Raw genomic sequence first — 13,734 nt, 5'->3', positions numbered from 1 at the left:
ATCATAATTTACTTCCGTCTTAAGGACTCTAAGAGGTTTGCCAAATGTGCTTCACTTTGACACCGAGCACCGGGCCGCGCTGGTCAGTACCTCCCAGCAGCCTCGCAGCCCAGACAGCACCGCCATAAACCAAAGTGTCGTAAGGCTCAATGGGGAGGGGGCGGGGACAGGGGCATTTAGGGGAGCTGGGGAATCTGACCTACCTTTTAAATATGAGAGCTCTTTAATAACGCCAGTGCTGATGGAATTACAGCCTGTATGACCGTTGGCTTTTCAACTTCTAGGTCAGATTTGGCTCTGCTGTTCTCCTAAATGCTTTCCCTGCGTTTAATAAAATGTGTTAAGTATAGCAGCTGAGTCTGCTTCAAACATCACCCAAAGCAGACCGACTCTCCTACAGCTCCCGAGCTGTACGTCTTATTGCCAGTACCACGACAGTCCTGCCCGAGCACATCGGCGGCCTGCTTTCTCCCTCCACTCGAGGCCCCCCTTGTTCCTGTGCACGAGAGGGGTGCTTCCCTGTACGGCTTCCTGGTAAGTAACCCCGCCACACACCGCATGGACTGCGCCTGGTGGCTCCTGAGGCCTCTGCAGTCTCCGCCAAACCCAAGTGCTGTGCTGCCTAATGTTCCCTTCTCCCTTGCCCACTTGTTCCACAGGCAGCAGCCTTGCCCTGTATGGTAGCCAGCCCTTCCCGCCCCCTCCACCACGCTTAGTTTAGTGGCTGATGCCTGGCCTTTCTGGGCAGCCAGCAGGCCTGGTTCTGGTTCTGGGAATGATGACCAGCGAGGCTGAGCTCTGGGTGCAAAGGGCGGAGGCGGGACTCTGCGGTGTCCCGTGGTGATGCACAATGTGGAGGTGAGGGGTCGCAGGTGAGGTGCTGCAGAGCCCTGGGTAACAGAAGGAGTGAGACAGTGAGGACTAAACGCTAGAGATCTTTGAAAACCTTACTTAGCCCGAGGTCCGAGTGACAAGTTCAGTGCCTGCGAGCGGAGGCACACCGAGGCGGAGGCCGGCCTTGGCCGTGCAGCCTCCCTGCGCCACGGGGCTTCGTCCCGCACCATCGTGTCCTCCCCGGGCTTCCGCGAAGGCCTGAGTGACGCAGCGCATGGCTTGGAGGCCGCGCGGGGCGCGCAGCAGTCCCAATGGGATCTCCTAGCAGTCTTCGGCTCCCGGGGAGGTCTGTGGTCACCAAGGCCGAAATGCTACAGACTAGAAAGCCGTCCAGCCCCGGGCCCTTCCAAGAGGCGGGCTCCGCATCCGCTGCCGGGCTCAGCCAGTCCCGGGCGCGACAAGGCGACAAGGCGGCCGCCGAGGGGAGGCGAGGTGCCCGCGCGGGCTCAGACCTTGTAGTAAATGTTGGCGGGGCTCTGCGGGGGCATCTCCTGCACGATGTACACCGGGTGCCCGTAGTCCCCGCTGACCTTCTCGTAGTGCGGGCAGAACACGCTGTCCGCAGTCCTTAGCGGGATGATAATGTCACTGGGCTCCGAGCCATTGTTGTTGCCGCTGCGCTTGGGCGTGGCCAGCGTGCTGAGCGACAGCGTGGTCGTGTGCTGCGGCGAGTGCTTGCGGTGCCGGCGGCGGTACTTGAGCAGAAGTACCACCAGCGTGATGATGATGACGATGAAGATGATGCATCCTGACGCGATCCCTGCGAATAAGGCCACTTCGGAACCGAGGAGATTGTTCCCCGAATGCCCGGCGCTGTTGCCGTCTGTGCTGGAACCTGGGTACGCACAGAAGAACAGAAGGTTACTGCTGTCCTCGGGGCCACCCCGCTGCCTTCAGGATCCTTCAAATTGCGAGAAAAGAAGCCAGGCGGGGAGATTGCCACAGGCCAATCACCTGCTTTAGCAGCGAGGCCTCAGCAATGAGCGGGAGTGCCCTCCAGGTTGGCCTTCCCCAGCCACATGGCTTCCTTTTCTTTCAATTTCACCCACCAAGGCAGGACTGGAGCAACAGCCAGCCCTTGAGCTTCTCAGCTTTTCACCCCTCGTGCGCCAGCCTGGGCAACTTTGGGGAGGAAAAACAGGAGAAAGGCCACCACTCCACCACTCTGGGTTTAGCCCTCTGACTCTTCCCCTTCCCTTCCCTCTAGAATCCGTGTTTCATGTGACTTCAAATGCCTGCCTTCCCGCAAGAGCCCTGCCTACTGGCAGCACAGCGCCGGGAACATGGAGCGAGTGATGGGGCCTGGGAAAAGATTCAACTCCTAACTCGTTTGTATTATTTGATTTACACTTAAAATATATTTGGAAGGCAGCAGACACTCTCGCACTGAACAGACTGCCAACCCAAATGTTAAGTACTAAAAAATTGCCTGCCATCATTATTTTATCCATTTATCAGTTTGTCACAAGAATTTGACACATCTTGTCATTGAAAGTTAGAAATAACAACTTCCCTCCGTGACTCTTAGAAAGAGACGGAGTATTACTGCAGATGCTAAATTCTCTTAACTACCAATCACACACACAGATCCCTAATACAGAAGTGTTGACGTCCCCCTAACAGCTGCTACATGAAGCCTGCATCAGCACAGTGAGGGCCACACCACTATTTGTTCCAAGACTGCTAAGAAAATGAAGTTTCAGTGGCAGCCAGTTTTATCTGGTATTCTGTACTGTGGTCAGGGAGTCCTTTAATATTTCATTTTGCACACAAAATGTGAACAACATTACCACTAGTAACTTGAAAAGCTACCATTCTGCAGTATTTAAAATGTTACCATCCAAAATTCAGAAGGGGATCAGGAAGCTCTTTGTGGATTAGATATAATTAGATGAGGGATTACAACATTAATTATACATACATTAACATCAGCTTTAAGCTGGCGTTGACAACGAACTTGATACAGTGTCAGCCAATGAAAACTGGGCTGAAAGAGTAGTGCTAAAGACTGGCACGTCCACCTGATGAGTTCTAGTCTTCCAAGTGCACTTAGCAATGACCCACGGAGAACAAAGATTACGAGGTCTGGAACTACCAGTTAATCTGACTGCTGTAGAAGAACTTGACTGTTCTACCTCTTGCATGCTATGAATGTGGTCACACAGACCCACATACACACAGACCACTGCTGTACCTGGATTTGGTTTTACAAAGGGACTTGTTGTGGAACTTCTTCCATTTGTACCAGCTTCCAGTTCTGGACGTCTTGTTGGATCATTATTCCTGGTTGATCCAGCAGAACTCGCATCTATATGAAGAACAAATGATTAATTACAGCACAGACATCTGATGATAGCTAGCTTTAGGAGCTACACATATATCTCAAGAAGCATGAATAGCAATGAGCATAAGATACTTTATGCAAAGCACTATGAAATACAAGAATATAATTTTCCTTTTAAAAGAAAATGGTTATACTAGTTATTTCAGAGGTTTAGATTGTGAGGCCATCTGTGGAAACTATAGGGATTCTTACATTTGGCAGGCAAAGCATTGCAGATGACATTTCAATTTAACTGAGCAAGTTGATTGACTACTATACCGATTTTTAATTAGAAGAGTAATTCTTTCTTTCTGCACAATAGGTTATCTCTATGTGAAAAGGCACAGTGAACACAACTCTTTAGTAGTCAAGATCTGAAAATGAGCAAAACTGAAGAAACATAGTTTCCATTCTGGATATTCTGATTTTGAATCAAAGAGGTGTTTTGCTTCTTAAAAAGAAATATACATATATATGGCAATAGATTTTCTGCCTGGCTGATCATAACTTTTAGAGAGCTCTCCAATAAGAGAAGCTTACTACATTGACTAGAGGAAATTTATTGATGGCTTGAGGTGCAGAAGGGTCTGCTTTCAGAACTAAGGAGAGGAGGGATGGAGGCGAGTGTCACCAACATTGGTGCCACGTGTGCTGGGGGATAAACCAGATCACAGTGGCTTCACAAAGCAGCAGATGGTCTTTACCTTGTCCAACTTTCATGAGGATCTTCATGGCTCTTGTCTGGCACACCCCTCCCTCCTGGTTATCCAGGCCCTCCAAAGACCCATTTGATGTAGCTGATTAAAAATAAAATGGACAAAACAAAAAATAAAGAAAAAATCAGGAAATCAATAAGCCAAGTTTACATGAACATGAAATGTCTGAAAACAATTTGAAAAATAAGAATTTACTCTCAGTTACAAGTTTTCTAAAAGTATGGGATGCTGAAAGCTGAAAAGAAAAAGAAAAAGAAACAAAGAGAAATGGGTATGGGAAGCACTGCACGCTGTCCAGTTCCGAATGCACTAACAGTTTCCCTCCTTCACATATGACTGGTCTAGTTAGTATTAGTCTACAGATAAAGGGACAGCATCCTCGAAAATGCCTACTGATTGTTTGGGGGCAAATGCAAAGGAGCAAAACAGTTCATACAGTAATTTGAAAATGCAGTAATCATTTCATGACACCTGCTTCCTCCACTACAGATTTCCTGTTTCAAGAACAATTAGGTTGGTGCACTGTTTGTCAAGCTTCCAAGTTCTGTAAATACTAGTAGGGGAGCTCTCCCACACCCCTTTTCCTTTTTTCCAGCCTTAAACATGCCGAAGAAGAACACGACAGCTCAGGTCACCACTCCATCACTTGTGAACCCAAAAGAACACCTATGTCATAATTGTCAGTGTCAACCCCAGTCACCCTCTTCAGCTAAGCTACCTGCTGTCAGAAAACCTGGCTGGGTAGAGGGATGACATCTCCCCACCCTCACTGCCTGGTCCTGTGGCAACCCTGGATGTAGGCGAGAACTTCTAGCAACTACTGTGGCAACCCTGGATGTAGGCGAGAACTTCTAGCAACTACTTGCCTCTTGTTCGACCACTAGATTCCCTTTCCACCTCAGCAGAGAGGGGCTGGAGGAAGGACAAAGCCCTTCTACTAATGAACATATTTTTTTAAAGCATACTGTGTTCTATTTGAACACATCATTACCTGTCTCCAGGGCAGTGAGTTCTCTCAATAGCTCTGCAAAAATCTGCAAAGAGGTGGACTGCCAGGCACTGTAATGAAGAGCAGCTTTCAATTACAGTTCAGGTTCAAGAGGAAAGAGAAGGAGAGTGCCCAACACTACATTGCCCTAAAGTTCAAGGGGCAAGGACTGGAGTGTTTCATATACACCCCTGCAACTTAAATCATCTTCTACTTTGATTATCAAAGTCTCATCTACTCACACTGTGTTCTCAAGGGAACTGCAAAAGGGACAAGTGTTTGGTAAAAATACATCTTGAAGACATTCTTTTAACCTGGCTCCTTTGTTTTCTAAGTAGAAGGTCAATCAACAAGCTCTACATGCCTCAGTTGTAGAAATATGCATTCCACCAATAATCCTATAACTGCAAAATAATATACTTGTTCTCTTTGTGTTCTGGAATTACCAACATCTACTCTCATGATTTTCCTTGAAAACAAAGACTGCTTCTTCTGCATATAAATGTCTTTCTGCTTATCTGAGAGTTTGCTTAAATTTCAGCCTCCTAATCACATTCTCACTCTTGTGCTGTTGCTGACACTAAACATTTCCTGGCAAAATAGGCAATAGTTGCCATAATAATGTTTTTGGTGTTTGTGTGTGGGGAGGTAAGAAGTAGACAGTATCTGTTTGTAGATTTAGAGAAATTGTTTGGCAGATGAGTATAAACAAACACCTACAGACTTTGTATTTTCTGTGAATCTGAAAACAACCTTGCTTTTTCTTCTTCCCATTTTTCCATCCTTCTCTTTCCCTTTCCTCTTCTCCAAATAGGTGGCTACATGTCCTGATCAGAAAAAAAGAAAGTGATGTATTTGACTAATGATTGCAAATGTTTAGTTTACTTTATTAAGTAGGATCTCAATGTTTAAGCTGATAAATGACAAAAAGTGGGCAAGAAAAAAAGGGGAGAAACACAGATATGTATATTTTCATCTTGAGGGGAAAAGTATAAGATTCAGATTGAAAAGAAAAAAGATGAAATGAATAAGAGGAAAAAGGTAGAGAACTGGCAAATGTACTTCAGAATGCATCTGCAGAGGCAGGAGTCACCAAAGACTTCTGCCTCACCAATCGCAAGAAGAGGTGCCCTGATTTGAGTGATCTTTTTTCTTCAAATTTGTAGCTCAATGTCTCTTCTAAGCCTTGGTGGAGATCAATTTATGCCAAGCCTCCAAGGTTCACCCAAAATGACATCTAAATACCCCCCAAATGTAAAGAACACTAAAGGTATTCAGATTAAGATATAATGTATAATTTAGTGTCCACAGACTATAGGACAGTTGGAGGGAAATGGTGTTGTATAAAAATGAAACTACATTTCACTTTAAAAGTGGGAGCTTTTTCCTTCCTTCAAGTCCTGGCGCCCTAGAACTGACTGAAGGAAAATGTTCACATGGTGCCTTTGTAGGAACGACACAGCCGGCTCTTGTGGTGGGGAGGGGTGGAAAGGACCAGGAGGCAGAAAGGATAGACCGAATGAGGACAATTTTCCCCCACATTCCAAACGTCTCCTTTCCCTTCAATTCAACTTGTAACTTGTGGACATAACTGGAAGATACGGAAGAATGTTGATTACTAATGGTAAGACAGCCTCCCCTAGGCCTGATCATTTAAAAATGGGCTAAACTCTAGAATACTGCTCCATGTCCCACCATGAAACATTCTAGCCACAAGAACAATGTAAGTTGTTGAGGAAAACCCTGTTTACTGAAGTAAGTACAAACTGAAACTTCAGGAGGTAATCTTTACAAATATAGTAGAATCCAGAATGATTCCAGTTTTATTTATTTGTTTTTGGTGGTACCAAGGGTTGAACTCAGGGCCTTGAGCTTACTAGACAGGCACTCTACCACTTGAGCTACGTCCCCAGCCTGATTTCAATTTTATATTTGTTATAAATATAACTTTCCATAGTGAAAACAAACTTCCCTCTTCCGTATGGCCTCACTGGGGATGTAGTTCTAATTCTAGCGTCCCCACCCCTGCCTGAACAATGACCAAAGTGTCCTATCCTGATCGTGTCTCCTTCCTGGCAGTGAACTGTGAAACAGGACCACAAGATTGATATTCTGACTTCTTCCCCAGCAGCCAGGCACCCAGAAGTTTTGAAAGAATCAGCAGCTGATTTTGAAAATAACAAGAAAATTGCTAATGCTAGGGAATAAAATCTATTTCCATTTCAGGAGATAATTTTGCAATTACTTTTATTGTTCATTTGAATGTCCTGGGAATTTTTAACTTACAGAAAGAGTAAAAATAAATTGTTACCTCATTACACTTAGTTTTTCTTTGTATCTCTCCACCAGCATTATCTAATGTAGCCACAATCATTGTATTACTAAATGGGTAAAATTGCATTTAATCATTGAGAGGCAGAAAAAATAACATTGTTATACCTAAGCTTTTAGTGTCCAGACATCCCCCCACCCCTTGGCCCAGGGGAAAAAATAGACTTTATAAAATTAAAAATTACTAGAAAAGTTTCTCCATCCGGTTGGAAGATAGGCTTATAAAGATACATGGGCATTTCACAGCCTGCTTTTAAAAGCTTTTGCTTCAGGGGTCTAATTGCATAGAATGCGTATACAGAAATCACTATATTGCTCTCCCTAGGGCCTGACTTCCAGTGGGCAGGAATCACTGCTCAGCAAAAAAGCACCCTGTAATCCCAGGAGGGAAACAGAGAGAAAGGGGGAGAGAGAGAGAGAGAGAGAGAGAGAGAGAGAGAGAGAGAGAGAGAGAGAGAGAGAGAGAGAGAGAGAGAGAGAGAGAGAGAGAGAGAAGAGTGTACTGGCAAATAGTAGACTATTCCTGTCTTTCAGACATCCATCCCTGCAGAGAGGCAGTGATACTACACGTTAACATGTCTTCATTTGGTTGTTACTCTCTCTTCCCCAGGATGCCAGGCTGCAGCTCTACGTATTAGCTACATTGAGTCCATCAGGTTGGTAAGGGTGTGCTACAGATGGAGAACTGAACTTCTGGACTTGGGCCATAAGTGGAACTGGGTCTCATCCACAAGGAGATTAAGAATGAGGACAGCAAAAAAAACTCCAACAAAAACCCACGATAGCATAGTAGTACCAGTACAAAGGATACTTCTTAATTCTTATGCAAAGAATGCCCTATCAAGCTTTAGTAATACTATGGAGGGTATGTGAAATTATCTTAAAATGCAGCTTATTAGTAGGAGCTATGAGAAGGCTGTAGGTAGATGGACACTTGAAAGTAAATATTTATATCAACTAATTAAAGAAGTCCACTAAAGAGAGCTAGATAATAAGCATATAGGGTCAGGAAAATCACAGACTAGTAAGAATAAAAACCTCATCCTTCTACAAAGCTGAAGTTCACAGACTCCTTCTCACTTGATCATCAAACAGCCGCTCACGAGAATGTCTGTCAAAACCGTACTCTATCTGCACTGCTTTTCCCACATGTATCATGTTAGCCCTGCTGATCGGGGTTTCTTAGGCCAGATTTCTACATACCCATTTCCCTAAGCTTAGCTGACTACCCACCAACCAGGAAAAAAAGCCTGTTATTTGGCAACCTGAGGAGCTAAAAAAAGCATATCCAGTGAGAAACATGGAAAGCAAAGCCGTGACTTCAAAATCGACATGACACACAAAGCTAGATTTCTGGTTTCTTCTACCAGAGCTAACAAGTCATCAAGAGTCCAAAAAGTAAGTGGAAATCAGAGGCTGATATTAAAATGTAATTATTAAATGCACAGCTCAGGAAGCTAAGATCTATCTACTTATCTTAGCATCAATTCAAGTCCAAAATTTGTGATGCAAATTCAGAACACATAGGCAGTCTCTAGAACTCAAATTAACATGCTCTTGTGTCTTGAGTAGCATGGTTGTCCTTTAAGACACTAACTCAGAAGGGGAAAATTGTAACATGGAAATGGTAATGTTCACTAAAAGCTAAAACTAAATGCTTGTTTTTAAAAAGTTATCATCAAAGTGTCTGAAACAGACACCTGTATAACGTGCTCAAAAGGAGAAGAAAAATTCACTTCTGATTTCAAGTCTCAGCATTGCATCTCACAATACCACATCTGCTTTATCTCAGAGCAAAAGTGCAATGGCCTCATTTGAAGAAAGGAAAATCTATTCAAAAAGAAACATTTATTCACTAAAACTTAAACAACATAAACATCCTGCTCCTTGATGGGATAAGTTCTCTGTGAAATCAGATTTTTTTTTTGGTTTTTTTGGTATGCAACTGTTCACAGCTTAAATACTATACAAACTATTAGTGATGTCGAATATGTGAATTTCTCACCCAAGGAAACATTGTTGCAGTTCTTTAAGAAGAAAAATTTCTTAAATTAAAATCACATGCTATAGTTGTGCTTTGAATTTCTTTCATTTTTTGTAGTATTGAGGTTTGAACTCAGGGCCTTGAACTTGCTAGGGTGGGACTCTACCATTTGAGAGCCTCATCCCCAGCCCTTTTTGGTTTAGCCATTTTTCAAATAATGTCTTGTGGTTTTTGCTTGGGGCCAGCCTTGAACCACAATCCTCCAGATCTCTGCCTCCCAAGTAGTTGGGATTACAGACGTAAACCACTATCCCTGGTCCTGTTCTAAAATTTTTAAAGCAGTACGTCATGCATAAAGAAGTAGTAACTGACACAGCCTCAGGGACTTCTATACACAATGGATTAGTTTCTCCACTAAGCAGAATGATGTGAGGAAAGTGAATTCTAAAATGGAGTCACAATTTAGACCACTCCTCCTATTTACAAGTATTAAAAAAAGACTGAAGAGCCCATGAATCCAGCACAAAAGCATATTATTTTAAAAAAATAAGGTTTAATTTTATTTCCTGTTTCAAATGTTCTCTGTGGAACAATGATAGCTCAGAAACAGAAATTTTTAAAAATGGAACAACTCTGAAATGTAAGCTACTTTTGTTTGCATGTGCATGCAGAAGACATTAGTGACATCAGTCACATGGCCACCATCACCTGGGAAGAGACAGGACCTGAGGACACTACACAGATGAGTGGATGATGCTTAGCCTCTGGGGGATGTCATTGCCTTGGAAAGACAGCATAACACTGCATGGTAGAACAGTTCTTTCACAGCTTACTCATACAACCTGTTAACCACTAAAAAGTGTTCAAAGACAAAGTCAGTGGCGATCAACGAAGATGCTAAGAACCACGGGTATCTTTAAGAATTCAGTCCTGAGAAGTTACTGGCACATACACACAAAGTAAAAGAGATAGAAGACGAAAAAGCAGTGAAAGCATGTGTGTTTGTGCATGTGTCTACCCAGGTATGCATGAGCATGAGTGTGCATATGGGCAGATTTGAAAAGGAACACAGACTGAGTTCCCCATCTGAAATGCTTGGGACCAGAAGAGTTTCAGATTGGGGAGCATTTTGGATTTTGGATTTTCAGATCAGAGATTCTCAACTTGTATCCTCCAGGCTCAATCCAGTACCCCGACATTTTTCTGTGAAAGGTCAAACAGTATGGCAATAACCTATCCTGTTCCCCCTTTTAAATTCTAGAAATACTTAAATATGAGGTTATTTATGAATGGCTTACTTTGAAAATATTGCTTGCAACAATTTGGTGTCTTGATTTTTAATGGATTCTGTGGAGCAAAATATTGCTTTCTAGGTCTGAGATTTTATTGCTAAAGTTATGATGATTTATGCAGGTAGAATTTCTCATTAGTTAAAAACACTGCAACTTGATTTCATTTTAAAATAAGCTTTTCTTCTTGTACACTTCAAGGGAGTTTTCTTCTTGCCACAGTGATTCAGACAAAATTAATATAGCACAGACATGTTAGTGAACACTAAAACAATAATTACCTTTACATAGGAGAGCCAAGGCTAATATGGGCCAAAACCTACTAAAGGGAATTGTGTTTTAAAAATAGGTGGCCAGATGACCATTTCAATAGCAATGACCAAATTCATCTGTTATAAAGAAAAGAATGATGTCATAGTTCTAAAGATAAAATATAATTCCCTATTGTCTATTGGCTTAACTTCAGCATGCAGATTTTAAAAAGCAAACTTCCTGGTCAAGAGCTAACGACAATGTCTACTCCGTGAAGCTGCACATGTCCCAGAGGACTCTTTCTAGCACATAACCCATCTCCCATTCTCTCGTTTTTAACAGTCCTAAGCATTAAAATATCTTTGCAGAGCTATGGAAATGTCTAGCTAGGAAAGGGTCAGAGAAAAAAGTTCATGGGAGAGGGGCGGGCGCACATCCCACAGACCTCTCGCTCATTCGCCTGTCACAAATCGCACGCAATGATATTAATGACCCAGTAATTGCAAGATGAGCAGCACTGAAGTGGAAAACCCCCATCTGAGGCAGAGTTCGTCTCTAGGTGGTGGGACTTTTGCAGTGACTGAATTAATGTCTGCTGACAGTTTCGAACATAACTCTGCAGATGAGGAAATGTGTCACTCTCATGGCATAATAGTTTAGATGGACATGATGTTATTTGCTTTGACCATTTAGAGACTAGCAGTCACCCCAATAAAGTGCCCCTGTCTAAATTTGCCCTACATGTGAACCTTATTTCATTCAGGGGACATATTCTGTATACTCTAAGAATCCAGAGCAATTTTCCACACGTTTGCTTCAATAAAAGAATAGCTTCATCTCCTGGTGTAACACCAGGAACAACAAACCTTGCTACTTCACTAATGTAAAAAGCCACTTTGGAATCAGGGCTATCTTTTAGCAAACACAGCCAGGCTCCTCGGTAATGGGATCAATTACACTCCTGCCAGAGGTTGGGCTGACCTATCAATACATCCATCCACCCATCAGTAGAAACTGTAGTGCTTGCACTTGGCTAAGGAAATCCAAAGCCTCTTATTGGGCTATTTGTATGTGACAGATTTTTATTTGAATGGCTACTATTGGCAACTTTCTGTTAAGGGAGTATTTTAAAACAATGCTACTTGCTAATGTTATGAAAACACAAAACAGCATAGTCTTATTGAAGAAATGGAATTAATAGGTCTCAAATGAAAAAGAAAATTCAGACTAGCTATTGAATTGTTTTTATAACCACCCCTTCCAAAGGCCCTTTCTCCCTTCCTACTGCTCTGTAGGTCTTGCTGTGTTGTCCAGGCTAGCCTCAAACTCCCAGCTCAAGCAATCCTCTTGCCTCAGCTTCCTGAGTAACTGGGACTATGGGTACATGCTACTGCAGCCAACCTTTGAAATATAGGATTGAAGTTAGATATATTCTACATAATGGATGATATGGCATCAATATGCTTATACATGCAGAGCTTGTCATCTACTCTGTGTGAGCTTCTCACTATTGTTACATGTACAGTGTGTGACATGCTCTTTACCATCTGTGTGCACTGTGTGCATTTGCACACTCTTTATGATTACCACGTATGCAATATGCATGTATGCATAGTCTCTACACGTCTGCATGTCTTTGCATGCTATCTTTACTATCTCTGCACATGTGCTCTGTGTCCCTACATACTCTCTTCACTACTGCTGTGTATGCCATGACCCAGAAGACACTGTTACGCACTCACAGTGCTAGTCTAAGAGTCCAACAGCTGTGGGTTGAGTTTTGCTTCTGACACTTCATGTACTAAACTGTCTAAGTTTGGGTGTTCTTACAGAAGTAAAAATTGTCAGATCACCTGTGTTTTTAGACTTAAATTAGCATAAGTGTATGTGAAGGCCACAGCACTCCCCTAAGTGATCAAACACCCAGACTGAGATTGTAGAATTTTAGGAACAAATGTGTGACCCTTAAGAACTATATAAAATCAGTCTTCTTAATATAATCTGTCTGGGCTTCATGGCTATTTTTTAAGAGTTTTATTTTGCTTTAAATTTTTATCTTCATGATGAATATTTAAAGGCCGTTAAGAAAAAAATCTTGTCTTCCTTTATGCTTGCAAGGTCTCTAGTATTGTTCAATTATTTATAAATCTAAGTGAACCTTAACAAGCTATAAATACAGGGGCTAGGGAAATGAAGATGCGTTTTACAAAATAATAAAGGCAGTTTTATTCTGAGCAATTCCTAAATAACTTGTTTTTCCTGAGTAACGCCCTTCATTTCCCGTCTTCTCTCACATCTATTTTGCATACATCTTTCTCCCTTCCTCAACAATTTCTCATCACTTTGGGAACTGAGGTTGTCTTATCATTTCATTGGTTGCTTTGGGAGTAAAGACGGTGTCTGTCTAGTTTGCACGAGATAAGCTGTCACCATTGCCTAGGTGATGCCACTGAACGTGAACAAAGCCTCCATCCTGTGAGTGATCCGAGACAAATATCCCAGTGGTCACGACTCCATTAGACCTGAGAGCCAGAAGTTTCTCGGCACAATCTTAAGTTAAGCAGAAGCTGAGCCATTATTCATTAAGTGTAAAGAACTGAGCTTTCTTTATATGAAATTCAGCAAGGAACCCCCCGATACACTCTGGGAGAGGCTTCCATACAGAGAGAAACAGAGCTCATGTTATGCTAACAAATAACAGGAACAATGCCTTCTAATTATCAGACTAATAGACTGATGTACTTTCCCAGCTCATCTCAGAGATAAGACAACTCTGATACATTTTGTTCTCTGGAAGAATATTTACGCTGCATTAGGATGCCACTGAAATTACCAATAAAATACAGTATTTTCTCTGTGTTCTAGAGAACAGAGAAAAGCACTGCGAGGCTGGTGAGTGGCAAGACTGGGACCATGATTATGCATATCGAAAGACTGCTCCCCTGTCTCTTTTAGGT

The 13,734-nt window shown here is 42.6% G+C and overlaps 1 protein-coding gene across 1 annotated transcript in view; it reads right to left on the bottom strand.

The window, feature by feature from the left end:
• Nucleotides 1-1,043: 1,043 nt before the first annotated feature.
• The window catches only part of Efnb2 (ephrin B2), a 39,657-nt gene continuing 26,966 nt past the window's right edge, over nt 1,044-13,734 (bottom strand). Inside the window, exons 3-5 of the mRNA XM_020156141.2 lie at nt 3,922-4,014; nt 3,089-3,202; nt 1,044-1,729 (exon numbers count right to left, since the gene is read on the bottom strand). Of these exons, the coding sequence (XP_020011730.2) occupies nt 1,341-1,729; nt 3,089-3,202; nt 3,922-4,014 (596 nt within the window). The 3' untranslated portion in view covers nt 1,044-1,340. The remainder of the gene's footprint in view (nt 1,730-3,088; nt 3,203-3,921; nt 4,015-13,734) is intronic.

The sequence above is a fragment of the Castor canadensis genome, chromosome 10 (genome assembly GCF_047511655.1).
Source record: "Castor canadensis chromosome 10, mCasCan1.hap1v2, whole genome shotgun sequence".
NCBI lineage: Eukaryota > Metazoa > Chordata > Mammalia > Rodentia > Castoridae > Castor > Castor canadensis.
The sequence above is the reverse complement of the archived record's forward strand: the minus strand, read 5'-3'. Positions and strand labels throughout refer to the sequence as shown.